The following is a 15,307-nucleotide window of genomic DNA, read 5'->3' on the forward strand; positions in this document are numbered from 1 at the left end:
ATTTTTTTTTTTTCATAGCGTCATAGCGGTCATAGCGTCATAGCGATTTTTTTTTTTTCATAGCGTCATAGCGATTTTTTTTTTCATAGCGTCATAGCGTCATATCGTTCATAGCGTCATATCGTTCATAGCGTCATCACGTGATCGCTCTGAGCGAATCAGCGCCCACCTGCTCTGATTCCGTTGATTCCGTGCGCTGAAATGCGCTGAGGTAAATATGAATAAAAAATATGGATCGCCAAATATTTTGAGTTCGGCCAAGTTCGTCCCACGCTCAATGGCCATGTCTATGTCAAATATCAAGCACGTAAGCCTCTCCGTTTAGGAGTCTATCGGTAACATTACACACACACACACACACACACACACACACACACACACACACACACACACACACACACACAAACTGTGTTTTATATATATATATATATATATATATATATATATATATATATATATATATTATATATATATATTAGTGGTACATAGGTAAATAATAAATAGAAGCTTTATGATTATAGGCAAGCATCACCGACCTGCTGCTAGATATTAATTTTTTTTTTTTTTTTTTTTTTTTGTGGATATTTACTGTTTTCACATAAATTTTCATTGAGATATTTATTTCACAGTTTACAGTTATAGAAATTACAATTTTCAAATGCTAGATATTATTTGATATATACACAAGGCGTTTCCCACTCGAAATCCACAAAGCATATTTGGCAATTTTCAAACTGAAACTCTGGCATCCAAGAAAAATCCGTTTCTGCACAAGCTGCAAAAAGATTTGATCAGCAATTCGACCTCTTCGTGAACCTCCTGTCTGGAAATATTGCTGCTCACACCTAAAACTGCCTATTGTTGACATTGGCATTCTTTTGACTGCAACATGAATTGCAGGATGTAAATTATGTTCCACGAGATTAGTAACTCCTGGTTCCTGCTACTTTGTACATTCCACCATTAGCACTGTGGCTAATGTATTTGCCTTGGATTGAAACTTGACCATCATTGAGCGACTGAGCGGAAGCACAGAATCAGTATAAACATACTTGATGACTACACAATGCAAATGGACGTTACAACTTACTTACAAAAATTTCAGTCGTTTTTCATGAATAGTTCTTGACAAAGTGCTGGCAGCATTGCCTAGAGGTACGCTCACTCACCTCTACCTTGTCTAGCCTGGGTTCAAATCTCAGCCGAACTCTGAACTGTCATCCCGGTGTTTTACAGGCAGGTTGATTCATCGATGTGTGTGCCGTCTGTCGGATGGACGTTAAGCGGGCATCTGCTGGCATTACCTGGTGTGCCTCAAAGATGCCACGATGTCCTTTCGCAAAGACTAGGTTAGGTGAACCAATGCCGGCACCATGGCCAAATTCCAAATTCCTGCTCTGACTTATTGAGTCAGAATGGCGACCCATCCAGGATTGTAGCTTAGTAACTGCTTCGGCAGAACCAACACTTTTCATAGTGCATGGTACATGTTGATAATGACCGGTTCATGACATCTGAGAAATGATAAATGTACATGGTGTCTGTAAAATGTACATCTTTGTTTCTGGCGTCTCCAGATGTTCATTGTGAGCCTCATTCATATATACATGGCCCCATGCTCAGCTCACGGTACCACTAGAGGTGTTAAGAGATGGGCCGTGCGTGGAGGAAATGCATCCCACTTTTCTGGAGGTGCTTGGATCTTTTCCACTTTATTCATTTGAAAAGTACAAATCACAGTGAATGCGATTCATTGCTTCAGTCCTTTCTGGCGTACCTACTAATGGTTGTCGAGGCCTCTGCAGTTGAAACACAGCACGTGTCTCTAATTTCCCTGTGAAGTTGAGGAATTCAGTTTCTGCAAAATGACCAGCTTGTCCCATGTAAATATCTGAAGCATCATTGCACCAAAGAAGCACTTCTCCTCTTCGAATGGGCCACACTGTCCTACTCTTTTTCTATTTATTATTTTTATGGATGATCTTTAGTCATTGTGCAACATCCTTGTCATACATGCAATCATGGACCGTACATGAATTACCTCCATGAACCTAAGATCAAGATAAATAAAACAAGGTGCTGTAAACATAAAAAAAGAAGACCACTCCTTTTTGCATCGTGATGATGCATCGGGCTGCCGGAGCAGTTTCTTGGCTATTGGGCAAAATCCTGGATGGATTGCCACTCCGACGCAGGATACTCGGATGGCTCATTCGTCCCAGTAAGCTTGTACTGATTTTGCCAACCTCGGAAGGATCTGGTGTTAATTCAACGGAATGACTAGGGCTTGAATTCAAGACACTGAGATCTAAAACCTCAACCGTTAAGCCAACACCAGGCTTTAAACAGAAAGTAATAGCAACAAACAGAATGTACCGGAAATAGCAATATATTTTTGCTACTCTTTTTCCAGACAACCTGTACCTACCTCTCAAACTAAATGCATGATATTCAAATTGTAATGAGTGATTCCGGTCAAATAAGAGTTGAAAACAATCCACAAGCAGTAGTGTGTCATAATAAAATGGTGTCTATGGTGTTGTATGTATATAGATTGTTTTCTCTTTGTTGTCACATGTGGCAATAACACTCACAAAATGTTCTTTAAATGATAATGACATCATTCTCCCATGCTTGGTCCAGTGGATTTAGCATTCCAAGTCAAATTAAAATACTACATAATTGTATATGTTTTAGATTAAAGTGTTCTCCAGTATTTATGGCTTATGGAGCAGCTTAATTGTACTTTTACATGAATTACAACCTTAGGAGACAATGGACATAAGTTTAATTATAATTTAATTAAACATAAATGCAAATTTCGCATGTGGAAAATGTAAGTACACCCCTACATTTATCAGTACTTCAAATACAGAGATTAGAATCAGGTGCACCAGCTCAGGTGCAAATGATTAGGACATCGTCAGAGAGGATCTTGGAGGAACCTGTCTTATTTAAACCTCAGACATTTTGTTTGGTTTGCTCTTTGTTGTTGAAGTGTGCGGCGTCACCATACCTAGAACAAAAGAGCTCTCTGCGGCCTTCAGAAAGAAGGTTATAGATGTCTACGAGTCTGGGAAGGGATTTAAAAAGATCTCCAAACAATTTGAAATCAATCATTCGACTGTCCGGAAGACCATCTGCAAGTGGAGAAGTTTCCAAACAACTGCCAACTTGTTCAGGCCAGGCCGCCCCAGCAAGTTCAGCCCGAGAGCAGACCGCAATATGCTGAAAGAAGTCTCTAAGAACCCCAGAATGTCATCAGGGGACCTACAGGTAGCTCTTGTCACTGTTGATATCAAAGTGCACAAGTCTACCATTAGAAAGAGGATGCACAAATTTGATCTACATGGGATGTGCCAGGAGGAAACCTTTGCTGTCCAGAAAGAACATCAGGGCAAGACTAAAGTTTGCCAATGAACACCTTCGGCAAAGACCAGCACTTCTAGAACAATGTGCTCTGGACAGATGAGTCAAAGGTAGAGCTATTTGGCCACAGTACCAGAAGACATGTTTGGCGAAAACCAAAGACAGCATTTGACCACAAGAACCTGATACCAACTGTAAAGCATGGTGGTGGAAATATTATGGTTTGGGGGAGCTTTGCTGCATCAGGGCCTGGGCAGCTAACCATCATAGATTCCACTATGAATTCTTCATTGTACCAGAGGGTGCTTGAGGATAATGTAATGTGTAACCCCTCAAACATCGCACAGCTGAAAGAATGCTGCATGGAGTGGGCAAAAATTTCTCCCAGTCGATGTCAGAGACTGGTAGACAGTTATAAAAACGCCTACTTGAGGTTGTTTCTGCCAAAGGGGGCAATACCACCTATTAGAGCCAAGGGTGAACTTACTTTTTCCAAAGAAGGAAATGGCATCTCTGTTAATTTTTTGTTGAATAAATTATTGCAAAGTCAATTCTTAATTGTTTTTTGTTCAATTAGATCACCTTTATCTATAGATACTGTTTAAATGAAGATCAAATATTGATATGTCCACATATGTTAAAAAGATTTTAAAAAACATTTCATGGGGTGTACTTACTTTTTCCACATGTGAAATTTGCATTTATGTTTATTTAAATTATACAATGGACTACAAAATGTAAATGTTTCATGATATTTGTTATATTATATCACCTTTATCTATCAATATTGTTGAAATGAAGATCAAATAGCTGTATGTTGAAATATGTTGAAAAAGTCAAAATTTTACATGGGGTGTACTTACTTTTTCACGTGACTGTATATGGGATTTGGATGTGGGATCATGAGCAATGTGCTCAGGTGGGAATACCTAACACCTAACACATTGACCAAATGTTACAAACATGCAGTGAAGACACCTAACATATTGACCCAATGTTACAAACATGCATTGAATCACCATGATGATAAATGACTGCTTTCTCTTCCTCTTCTTACAACTTATGCCACAGTATGGGGTCAGTGGATCATAGAACATACAAGATTGGCCAAAGTCTTTCATGAACTGGCTTGCCAGTTCAATGTTTGACTGGAGCTGGTTAAGGCAGGAATTTTGAGATTGGTCAGTATGCCAGCCATAAATGAACTATCCTTTGTTGTTAGTGGAATATCGTGTGGAATATATAGTGGAATCTTTAAAGTTGCCAAGCAACAATACTACCAGATGGACCCCAGCTTCACATCCATATGATGGATGATGCACGCTTTGATGCAACAACACCCTGCCTATGAAGCACCAAATCCAACAGTTCGTAATTGGGTCGAAAAACAATCACAGATTTGACAACTCATACAAACTCTGCAACATCCTCTTGGAAATCATACTCAAACTATATCTAATTCAAGAAATTGACTATGTTTGTGTGTGCTTGTGCTTGTTTGTGTGACTTGTATGCACTCCTGAACAAAACTTAGGAACAAAAATTTTAAAACCGAGTTGTAAACAAAAAAGTTATAAACAAAAAGCTGAGTACAAAATGAGTTGTAAACAGGGGTGTGTTCAGTTAACAAGCAGCGAGCTAGCGCTTGCCAAGCCATCCGTTCCTCATCAACGGTTTCAAATGGAGTACACTTGGTCCTCAGTTAACGTCGTGATTACGTTCTTGTGAACACGACGTTCTGTGAAACGAAATAAATGGATCAATTTATCTCATAATAATTAAATAGAGGTGAATAGTGGTGGTTAAGTTCCTTCACCCCAATGACCCCAATTGTCGATCTATGTGAACATGTTTCGAGCAAACCACTCCCGGCCATGGAGTTTGGATTCCAATCAAGGCAGAAAAATCGCCTCCTCGACTCGACCACGTTGGCTACCATGCAAACCGCTGTCATGTCGCAAGGAGCTCCACAACCGTCCAACGACAACAGGCAGGAACTTTCCGACTCATGGTCTGCGTTTCCGGACCTCACAGGACCTCAGGTCAGGCAGGCACACCGTTCACACCATATACAATATAATATAAAGACCCGTGGACCAGCTGTGTTTGCAAAAGCTCGTCGTTTATGCCCGACACACCTTGTGGATGCCAAAGCTGAATTCAGCACCCTTCTCCAACTTAGGATTGTTCGGCGTTCGTCCAATAAGTGTCGCCATTGCACATGGTTCCGAAGAAGAATGCCGAGTTGTGTCCATGCCATGATTACCATGCGCTCAACAATGCCATGATCCCTGACCAGTAGCCTATCCTACACATCGATGATTTCTCTTCGATGCTGGCAGGGGCCATGGTGTTTTCAAAGATTGAACTGTTGAAGGACTATCACCAGATCCCCATGGCGGAGTTGGACATTCTGAAGACAACCATCGTCACACTTTTTGGCCTTTTTGAATACACGAGAATGTCATACAGGTGTGCAATGCCACACAGACCTTTAAGCGCTTCATAGATTAGGTCTGCTGTGGCCTGGACTTCTTGTTCGTTGAACTGGATGGCATACTCATTCGTCACCAGCCCTTCCACTGAAAAACATTCCCAGCATCTCCATGCCCTCTTCCAATGGCTTATCGACTATGGCCTCATAAATAAACCCCGATAAGTGTGAGCTAGGACGGACCGCCACTGACTTCCTCGATCACCCCATGTCGGTCGATGGCTTAGAGCCCCTCCCAGACCAAGACCACACCATAAAATACTTTCTGCGACCAATGACACAGACTAAGGGAATAAGGCTAAGGGAATACTTGGGACTGTTGAACTTCTTTCGGTAATTTGTGCCAAACTGTGCCCACATACTGCAAAAACTGCACAACCGGCTGTCATCCAATCGGATAATGGTGCTCGAGTGGATGGATGCCTGCAAGAATGCTTTTACAAACTAGATGGTATTCATAGAATACTTACCCTGCGCAGTCAACTTGGTGCGAGCCAACTCCTCTGTTTTTGAAGGTTTTTTTTGGTTTTCTTTGATCCAATATGACTGCAAGACCACGTGAGCAATGAAATCATAAATATATATTCTCTAATATAATTGTTGTATAGATCACGCTCAATAAATTTCAAACTCATCAGACTAAGTATTGTCCCTGTAAAATTATGACATCATAATTACGGCACAAATGACATAATCATTAACATATCTTATTCCCCAGGGGCAGTACTTGAAAATGAGCCAGGTCTCAATTTTTTCCATGGAGTGGTTTCAGAGATATAGAGGTGCAAAGGTTTTTCCAAGGTGGCGACTGTGCCACGTGAACTATGACGTCATAATTATCATCAAAATATTCTACAGGAGGTGCTCCTATGGTGAAAAAGTCGAGTCAATCGGACCAAGAATTGCAGAGAAAAAAATTCATGCTGATCAAATCAAGCTTGTCGAATTATGACGACATAATTAAGGTACCAATGACATAATCATTAACATATCTTATTCCCCAAGGGGAGTACTTGACAATGAGCCATGATTCAATTTTTTCCATTGAGGGGTTTCAGAGATATAGAGGTGCAACGTTTTTCGACTTGTCCAAGATGGCGCCTGTACCACGTGACCTATGACGTCATAATTATCATTAAAATATTCTACAGGAGGAGCCGCTCATATTCTGAAAATTTCGTGTCCATCTGGCAGTTGCAGAGGAATTTTTTTTTTTTCATACTGATCAGATCAAGCGTTGTACTTGTCGAATTATGACGTCATAATGAAAGCACCGATGACATCATCATTAACATATCTTATTCCCGATTGGGAGTACTTGAAAATGAGCAATGTTTAAAATGTTTCCATTGAGCGGTTTGGGAGATATAGAGGTGTAACATTTTTCCAAGATGGCGTCTGTACCACGTCACCTATGCCGTCATAATTATGAATAAAAAAATATTCCACAGGCGGAGGCACTCCTAAGGTAAAATTTCGCGTCAATTCGAACCAACGGTTGCCGAGAAAATGAATTTTAAAAATGCAGACATGTACGCCACACGAACACATGTATGCACCAAAGCCGAATGCCTAACCCTGCTTTTTGCTTAGCAAGCGCAGGGTAAAATCGAAAGCCCTCACTTTCTGAGAAGTGTGGAATTTGTCTGCCCTACATTGCTGATATTTCCGCGACCTGATGCACCCACCAGCATCACCACGGACGCTTCAGAACATGCGGTGGGTGGGGTCCGGAAGCAATTTGTGGATCCGGATTGGAGACCGAAAGCATTCTTCTTTCGCACACTTATGCCTGCCGAGATTCGCTTCAGCACTTTCGATAAAGAACTGCTCACCATCTACCTATCTGTGAAACACTTCCAGTATTTTATAGAAGGTCGAGATTTCTGCGTGTTTGCGGACCACAAGCCACTTAACGAAATGTTGTACAGTAGCAGAAAATACTCGCCACATTAGACTCGACATGTGCCCTTCATCGCAGAGTTCACATTGGATATCTGACAAATTGGAAGACATGACAATGTGGTGGTGGATAATCTATCCCGTTGTGGCATCATTGCAGTTGAGACCGTTGACATACGGTAGATGGCACTGGCACAGTGGCACAACCAAGCAACGACACAGTCAAGGCATTGCGGACCACACACAACACCATAAAACTAGAGGATTGCCAGGTAGCGAACTCGCTCCCTTTGTGACATCACCACAGGGGCCATTCGATCAATTGTGCCCATAGCTTTCCACCAAACTATTTTTGACACCTTCCACAAACTGTCACAACCAGGGATGCATGCAACACAATGCCTCATCTCGACACATTTTGTATGGAGCTACAATCACAAAGATATCTGGATGTAAATACGTTCCTGTCTTGCTTGACAAAACTCCAAAATGCACCGCTACGTGGCAGCACCTTTACAACCCTTTGATGAGATCAGATCATTTTGACTACGTCCACGTCGACATTGTAGGCCCACTGCCACCATCATGAGGATTTTGATACCTGTTCACATGCATGAATCAGTTTACGCGATGGCCCGAGGCGACACCCATGGTTACCATGATGAAGGAAGATTGTGACCATGCATTCCTCTCTGGTTGGGTATCCCATTTCGGTGTTCCTTCTACCATCGCCTCTGATCATTGACGTCAATTTGAGACCAGCCTCTGGAGTTCCTTCCATCAACTTCTTGGCACAGACTGACACAAGAGCATGGCTTACCACCCACAGGCAAACGGCATGATCAAACATTTTCAACACCAGCTTAAGGATGCACTCCGGGCATGTCTGGACGGTCCCAATTGGGCAGACAAATTCCACACTCCTCGGACATCGTTGTACGCTCAAAGAGGATCTCAACTGCACGGTGGCAGAATTGGTCTATGGTCGGCTACAACCACTGCTTGGTGAGTTGGTAACACCGTCAACACCATTGTCTATCCCAGATGACTTTGTGCACCGTAGCCGTATGCTGCAGTTACAACTGGTGTCTCCTGCCTGGCATGGCCAACACAAGGTGCACATGCCTGTTTCTCTCACCAACGCCACACATGTATTTGTGAAGCACGATGCTGTCCACACACCATTACAAAGGTCTTATGATGGACCTTTTATGGTACTCAGCGGAATAATAAAACCTTTGTGATAGATCACCGTGGTCATTATGAAACAGTCATAGTTGACTGCCTCAAACCAGCCTTCCTCGAGTTACCATCGACACAAACGATACAGTACACCTGCCCCACCTCTACCCCCAGCTCCTGCCCCACCATCAAGGACCACATACTGGAAGCGAGTGGTACAGCCACCGGCCCACCAGTGGGATTTATCACCGAAATTAAACCAAGAGGGTTGGACGGACTCCCTCGCTGGGGGAAGGGGCTGCTGTAGCTTTCCCTTAAGAGGCCGGATAACAATCGTTCCTTGTCAAACGTAACTGGTCTGGTTTCCCTCTAACCAATAGATTTCCCTCTAACCATGATGCCTATTTTGCTTACTTGGAGCGTTAATAAAACTTATACACTCAAACTGAAGTGCCCTCACCAAAAGTCAATGGAAAGAAACAATAGTGTTATTTTATATTATATGGATCCAAATTCCTTGAAAGGAAAAATAAAACAAATATCAACAAGCTATTGTATATGAAGAACCTCCAGCTCGCAGTGATAAAATATCGCATGTAAACAGCTATAGGATCAGGATATGATGCAGATGCGTTTCTTCCTCTTTGCTCTCAGCCTTACTAGAGTACACTGACACCACATCCAGTTGCCATAAACAAGGATTTCCAGGTCATCCTGATCTACTTCTGTCAGAGTCGTCATTGGATTCTTGGTCACCAATCTGACCAAGGTCCTTCTTGCCCGGTTGCTCAGTTTGGTTGGACGGCCAGCTCTGGGAAGAGTCTGGGTAGTTCCGTATTCTTTCCCTTTCCTAATGATGCAGCTCACTGTGCTCTAGGGAACTTTCAACACTTCAACAGAAATTGTTTTATACCCTTCCCCAGATATATGCCTCCTCACAATGCTATCGCAGAGGTTGGTTGCATTTATCTATGACTTGATTCAGGCTAAAATGGCCAAGGCTTTCATCTGCAGCTCAATGGAATACTGTTCTCCTCTATGGGCCGGTGCTCTTGCCTCACACCTAGCTCGGCTTCACGCTGTTGAAACCAAAGCTTTCAGCATCATTGGAATCTCCCGCGATGAAGCTTACTCCAAGGGCCTTTCACTCACTCACCACAGGCAGGTTGGTGGTCTTTCTGTCTTCTACCGACTCCTATCTGGCCTTGCCCCCACAGCCCTGTCTGTGCTCTGTCCCCCAAATATTCCTGCAGGTCGCACAAGATCTGCCAGTACCCCTCTTCCGGTGAAATTGCCAAAATCAAGACTCTCTGCTCAACTTCACTCCCGCATCTGGAACAAACTCCCTCACTCTCTTCAATCCCACTCCTCCCTCCAGGTCTTTAAAACAGCTGTTCACCACCATCTCTTGTCTTCCCCCATCCAAAACCTTGATCTTTTCTACCCCCGTGAATTCCCCCCAAATCCACTTTTTTTTCTGAAATACCGACTTCTTTCTTTCCTGGAGGTTCTAGCAGTGTCCATGTGTTTTATACCTTCCCCCCACACCCACCTTCCCATGCCTCCTCCCCCCAAGCCCTCTTCCTCCCACAGATCTCCCGATGTCCCTGTTCTCTACTGTTGTATTTGTGTGCTTCCCTCTCTCTCCCCATCTTGTCTCCCGCTCCTTTTATTGTATGTTTTGTGTGTACGTTTTTTTTTTGTGATTGATGTTAGCTCTTACACGAGCCTCGATCTTGTATACAAAAAATAAAAAAGATTTTAAAAATGGCCATTGTATCATGACGATGAACAGCAATGGCTTGGAAGTTAACATTGAGGACTGACGTCAACAGTTTGAAAGTTTACGGCAGAAAGCCTGGAATAAAATTAGGACTTGCACTCGATAGTGGCTAACATAAATACCTCATGTTTGTGCCTCAATTCTATTCCCCCAAGTGTTTTTCCTTTTAGACTAGCATTCCTGTGGCATGTCACATTGCAATAGGTCATTTTCTTCATGCCCTGGTAATTTTGAATGCTCTCATATTGGGAGGAATTTTCTTTGGCAGGCACAAAGCTAGCAGGAAATGAGCTAATGTGTTTGACCGAGCATGTAATAAATAACCTCCTAATTGAAACATTGAAGATACTTACTTATGGTATCTCAACTTTTTCATTCACTTTTTATATGAAGCCATAAAATCTTGTGTTCCTTACATACAGATATCGACGAGTGTCAAACCATTCCTGGAATCTGCAATGGTGGAGAATGCAGGAATACAGTGGGAAGTTACCAATGTACATGTCCAAGTGGTTACATTACCAGCCCAGATCAGTCCAGATGTATTGGTGAGTGTTTCGTGAAATTGTACTGAAAATATCATTATCTCAACTCAAGTTTTGTAGCATGTAGTATCATCCTTGCCATTGAACTCTGTAATCCCTGGATTTATATCTCAATCAAGTTGGATTTGAGTATTAATTTTTAATTCTGGCGCAGTAAGATTTAGATGGAGTTAGAAATCTCCTCCGCTCCCTCTTTTGGTATATTTTGTTTGTCTGGTTGTTTTGTTTGTGAAATAAATGTTAGCTCTTTCACGAGCCTCGATTCAGTATACAAAAAAACCCCAAAACCTTGATCTTTTCTACCCCCGCTAATTTCGGTCCCCATGTGATTTATACCTCTGCCCCCCCCCCCCCTGCCTTTCCCACGCATCCTTCCCCCAAGCCCTCTCCCTCACACACTTCTCGCCTGCTCTCAAATGTTGTGGTTGTGTGCTTCCCCTTCTCTCCCCATCTTGTCTTCCGCTCCCTCTTTTTGTATATTTTGTTTGTCTGGTTGTTTTGTTTGTGAAATAAATGTTAGCTCTTTCACGAGCCTCGATTCAGTATACAAAAACTGGCATCCTTCAGATGGAGTTAGAAATCCTCCTGTTCGAAGTTAGAAATTCGCATTTAGATTGTGGGTGTTAACCCTAGATGCATGACTTGGATCCAATGGACACCAACAACAACAACAACATGCATTTTAAGGCCATGTTCCCTGCTAGAGCGGGGGTTAGCCTTGCGGTCCCCATGACAATCTTCTCCATTTTGCCCTATTTTCTGCATCTCTCCTTGTTAACCCCCTTGCCCGCATTTCTTCTTCCACCATCTTTAGCCAAGTCTTTCTCGGTCTTCCCCGTCCTCTACTTCCTTCTACATTAACTTCCATCACTCTTCTCAACCAGTCACTTTCATCCTTCCTCAATATATGACCAAATCATCTCAACCTGTTCATCTTCACAGCATCAATCACAGGCAATATTCCCATCATCTTTCGCAATTCATCATTTGTCTTCCTCTCTCTCAACGATACTCCGCACATCCATCGAACCATTCGCATTTCCACCCTTTCCAGCCTTCGTTGCTGCTCTACGTTCATTACCCATGTCTCGCTCCCATAAATCATAACACTTCTCACACATGCAGCATACACCTTTCCCTTCAGCTTCAGCGACACTCTCCTCCTCATCAGCACGCCACTCAGTTCCCGAAACTTCTTCCATGCACATCTCACTCGAGCAACCGTTGCCGAGTCTGATCCACCTTCTCCATTCAGCATGTCTCCAAGGTAGCAAAATGTTTTCACACCTTCCAGCTTCACGCCGTCTCCAAGATCCAACTCAACATTTTCTCCATCTGCAGCTCCCTCTGTGCACACCTTACATTTGAATGTAGCTGCCACACTGGTTAATGACCCTCTCAGACCACTACATTTTTGATGAACCCACTCAACACACATTGTACATTGAATGGAGTTCACTCCGACACCCTTCCTGCACACAGCACACGGCCACTTCCCAGTTCTTTCCACCTCACCACATGCTTTACCACTTGCCATCACCTTTGTCTTTCCGATATTCACCTTCAGACCTTTTGTCTCCATACATTCCTTCCACTTGTTCATCTTTTCCTTCAGTCCATCCATACTTTCCGCAATCAACACCAGATCATCTGCATACAACAACTCCCACGGTAAACCCTCCAATGGACACCATTGCCCATAAAATGCCTTCGGGCCAAGCATCCTCGGGTTAAGATACATTACCTTCAGGAAAGAGTAGGCAATCGTTTGTGGTTATTCTGATAAAATTTCCTGGTTATGCTTTGCTGTAGAATTATCATGATTTAGAGGTTTGGTGTACTGCTGGGATGAGGATATAGCACAGGCCTAGTAAGCAAAATATCCTTTACAAGTACCTTAAATGACTGTATCTTGTGGTAGCAATCAGTGGCATAAAAAGACATCAAAGTAAGTATCTGCACAACATACCATGATTTGTTTTTACCATGTCAGGAGGACATAGCAATGCACAATTACTGCGAACATAGTAGAGTAAATGCAAAAACACATAGTATGCCATCATGCATTCCTGTATACGGCAAATCATTGCTAAGGAGCAAAAATATATCACTTTTACATTTATGTCAACTGTAATTTACTTTAACATAATATTCTCAAAGACCTGTGTCCTTCACAGTGTTCCCTGTAAAAATGGAGCAATGCATCAATGTCCAGATGAGGGGCGTAAAGACAAACAGATCGTTTCGATAAAATTCTTCTTTCTTCCTCAACAATGTTAGTGATGTGGTAATGTGGTGATTACCAATAGGCATCAAAAGATACAACAATCTTTACTGTATTGGCATGTGCATATGATTAAACAGCAAGAACACTGTGGGATTTTTTGAAAAGTCCACCAACTAATGCCGGCAGACTAGATGCCATCTGAAGGACGGTGCATACATCGGGGAATCGTTCTGCCTGTAGAACACCAGGGTGAAAGTTTATAGATGGGAAGGGGATTCAAACCCAGGGTAGACAGCTCAGACAGCCATTGACAATTAATTAATTATTGTTCCAATGCCAACGAAGGGGATGGAGGTTGCGTTTTCACCCCCCGTCTGTTTGTCTGTCTGTCTGTCTGTGAGCAGGATGGATTCAGACAAAACTCAGTGAACAGGTTGGGTGACTGTCTGCCAAGGACGAATTGATCCGATTTTGATGAAGATCTGGATCTGGATCCGAGATTTTTTTAAAGTCACCATTGAGAGATCGGGCCAAAAACGATATGCAGCACATCTCAAAAAGTTATGGATGGATTTGGATGAAACTTGGTCGACAAGTTGGGTATCTGCCAGGGACGCATTGAATCGGTTTCAGTGAAGATACAGATCTGGATACAAGAAAAAAAAATTGTGTGTGTCTGTATGTCTGTGATCATGATATCTCAAAAAATTATGGACAAATTTGGACGAAACTTGGTTTGCTGGTTGGGTGTGTGACAAAGACAAATTGATTTGATCTTATTGAAGATCCGGATCCGGATCCTCTAATTTTTTTAAGTGAACAAGATATCGCACGATATCTCAAAAAGTTATTTATGGATTCGGATGAAAGTTGGTGGATGAGTTGGGTAGGTGACGAGAACAAGCCGATTCGATTTTCGTTGAAGTCCGGATGCAGATCCGGCCTGTCAGTGGGATACAAATTGTAAACCGTTCAGTGTTCAGCCTGGCTCAACCGAGTACCATGCTAGTTTCCAAAATGTATTACATGGAATGCTGTATAATGCACACACACGTGGCCACCTATGAGAGCAATCTAAATTATTGCTGTTAATTATAAACAAGCCAAATGAATGTATTGTGAAGCTTTTAAAACTGCTGCAGACTTTGAAGCTTTTGCCATTTGCTTTGGACTTTGAAGACGAGAGATAGACAAGCACATCCATCAAAGATTCCTTCATTCTCTCAGTGATGCAGATATTTTTTTTAAAATGAACTAGATTGTTTTTGTAATCGTCCATAAAATCCCCACAAATTCTGATGTAAAATAATAATGACAACACCAACTAATGTTGTTGTTTTTTTTTGCATTAAGGCTCATATTAGCACAAAGTGGTGTAGAAAGTTTTTTTAAAATAACTTGAATTACTCAACATGCCTGATTAACCTCAAAATCGGACAGCACTGGGAAACAGCCAGCATATTTTACATTCTGTCTGAAAACATGAACATTCCTGTGGAATAAACACCACATGCGAATAGCCTGTGTTCCATTTTAAATCTCGCTGTGGGTTGTTTATTTAGGTGTTTGGCCAGAGTTTTCAATGAGCAAATGCGGTGCCATTTTCGTTGCCATGGATCAGTTGCAGAAAGATTTTCATGTTCCCTTTGCAAACTCTGCTGATTTTTAAAATCGGTATGTAAAGCTATTGTCGCCTTTCAAATATTTGATTCATAACATCTGGTGAAGACCCGCTGCCATTTTGAGAATCTGAATTCCAAAATAACACGTCCTGACCTGACCTGACCTGACCCAAACGATACGTT

The 15,307-nt window shown here is 42.2% G+C and overlaps 2 protein-coding genes across 3 annotated transcripts in view; both read left to right on the forward strand.

Annotated features, from left to right (window-relative positions):
- LOC144890982 (protein FAM200C-like) overlaps window positions 1-15,307 on the forward strand; it is a 1,200,974-nt gene that overhangs the window by 803,810 nt on the left and 381,857 nt on the right. The gene's annotated exons all lie outside the window — the stretch shown is intronic.
- The window catches only part of LOC137421111 (fibrillin-2), a 291,848-nt gene that overhangs the window by 41,273 nt on the left and 235,268 nt on the right, over window positions 1-15,307 (forward strand). For both annotated transcript variants that reach the window (XM_068106839.2, XM_068106838.2), the window contains exon 9: window positions 11,153-11,278. In XM_068106839.2, the coding sequence (XP_067962940.2) occupies window positions 11,153-11,278 (126 nt within the window). The remainder of the gene's footprint in view (window positions 1-11,152; window positions 11,279-15,307) is intronic.

The sequence above is a fragment of the Myxine glutinosa genome, chromosome 2, assembly GCF_964187855.1.
Source record: "Myxine glutinosa chromosome 2, kmMyxGlut1.1, whole genome shotgun sequence".
NCBI classification, from domain to species: Eukaryota; Metazoa; Chordata; class Myxini; order Myxiniformes; family Myxinidae; genus Myxine; species Myxine glutinosa.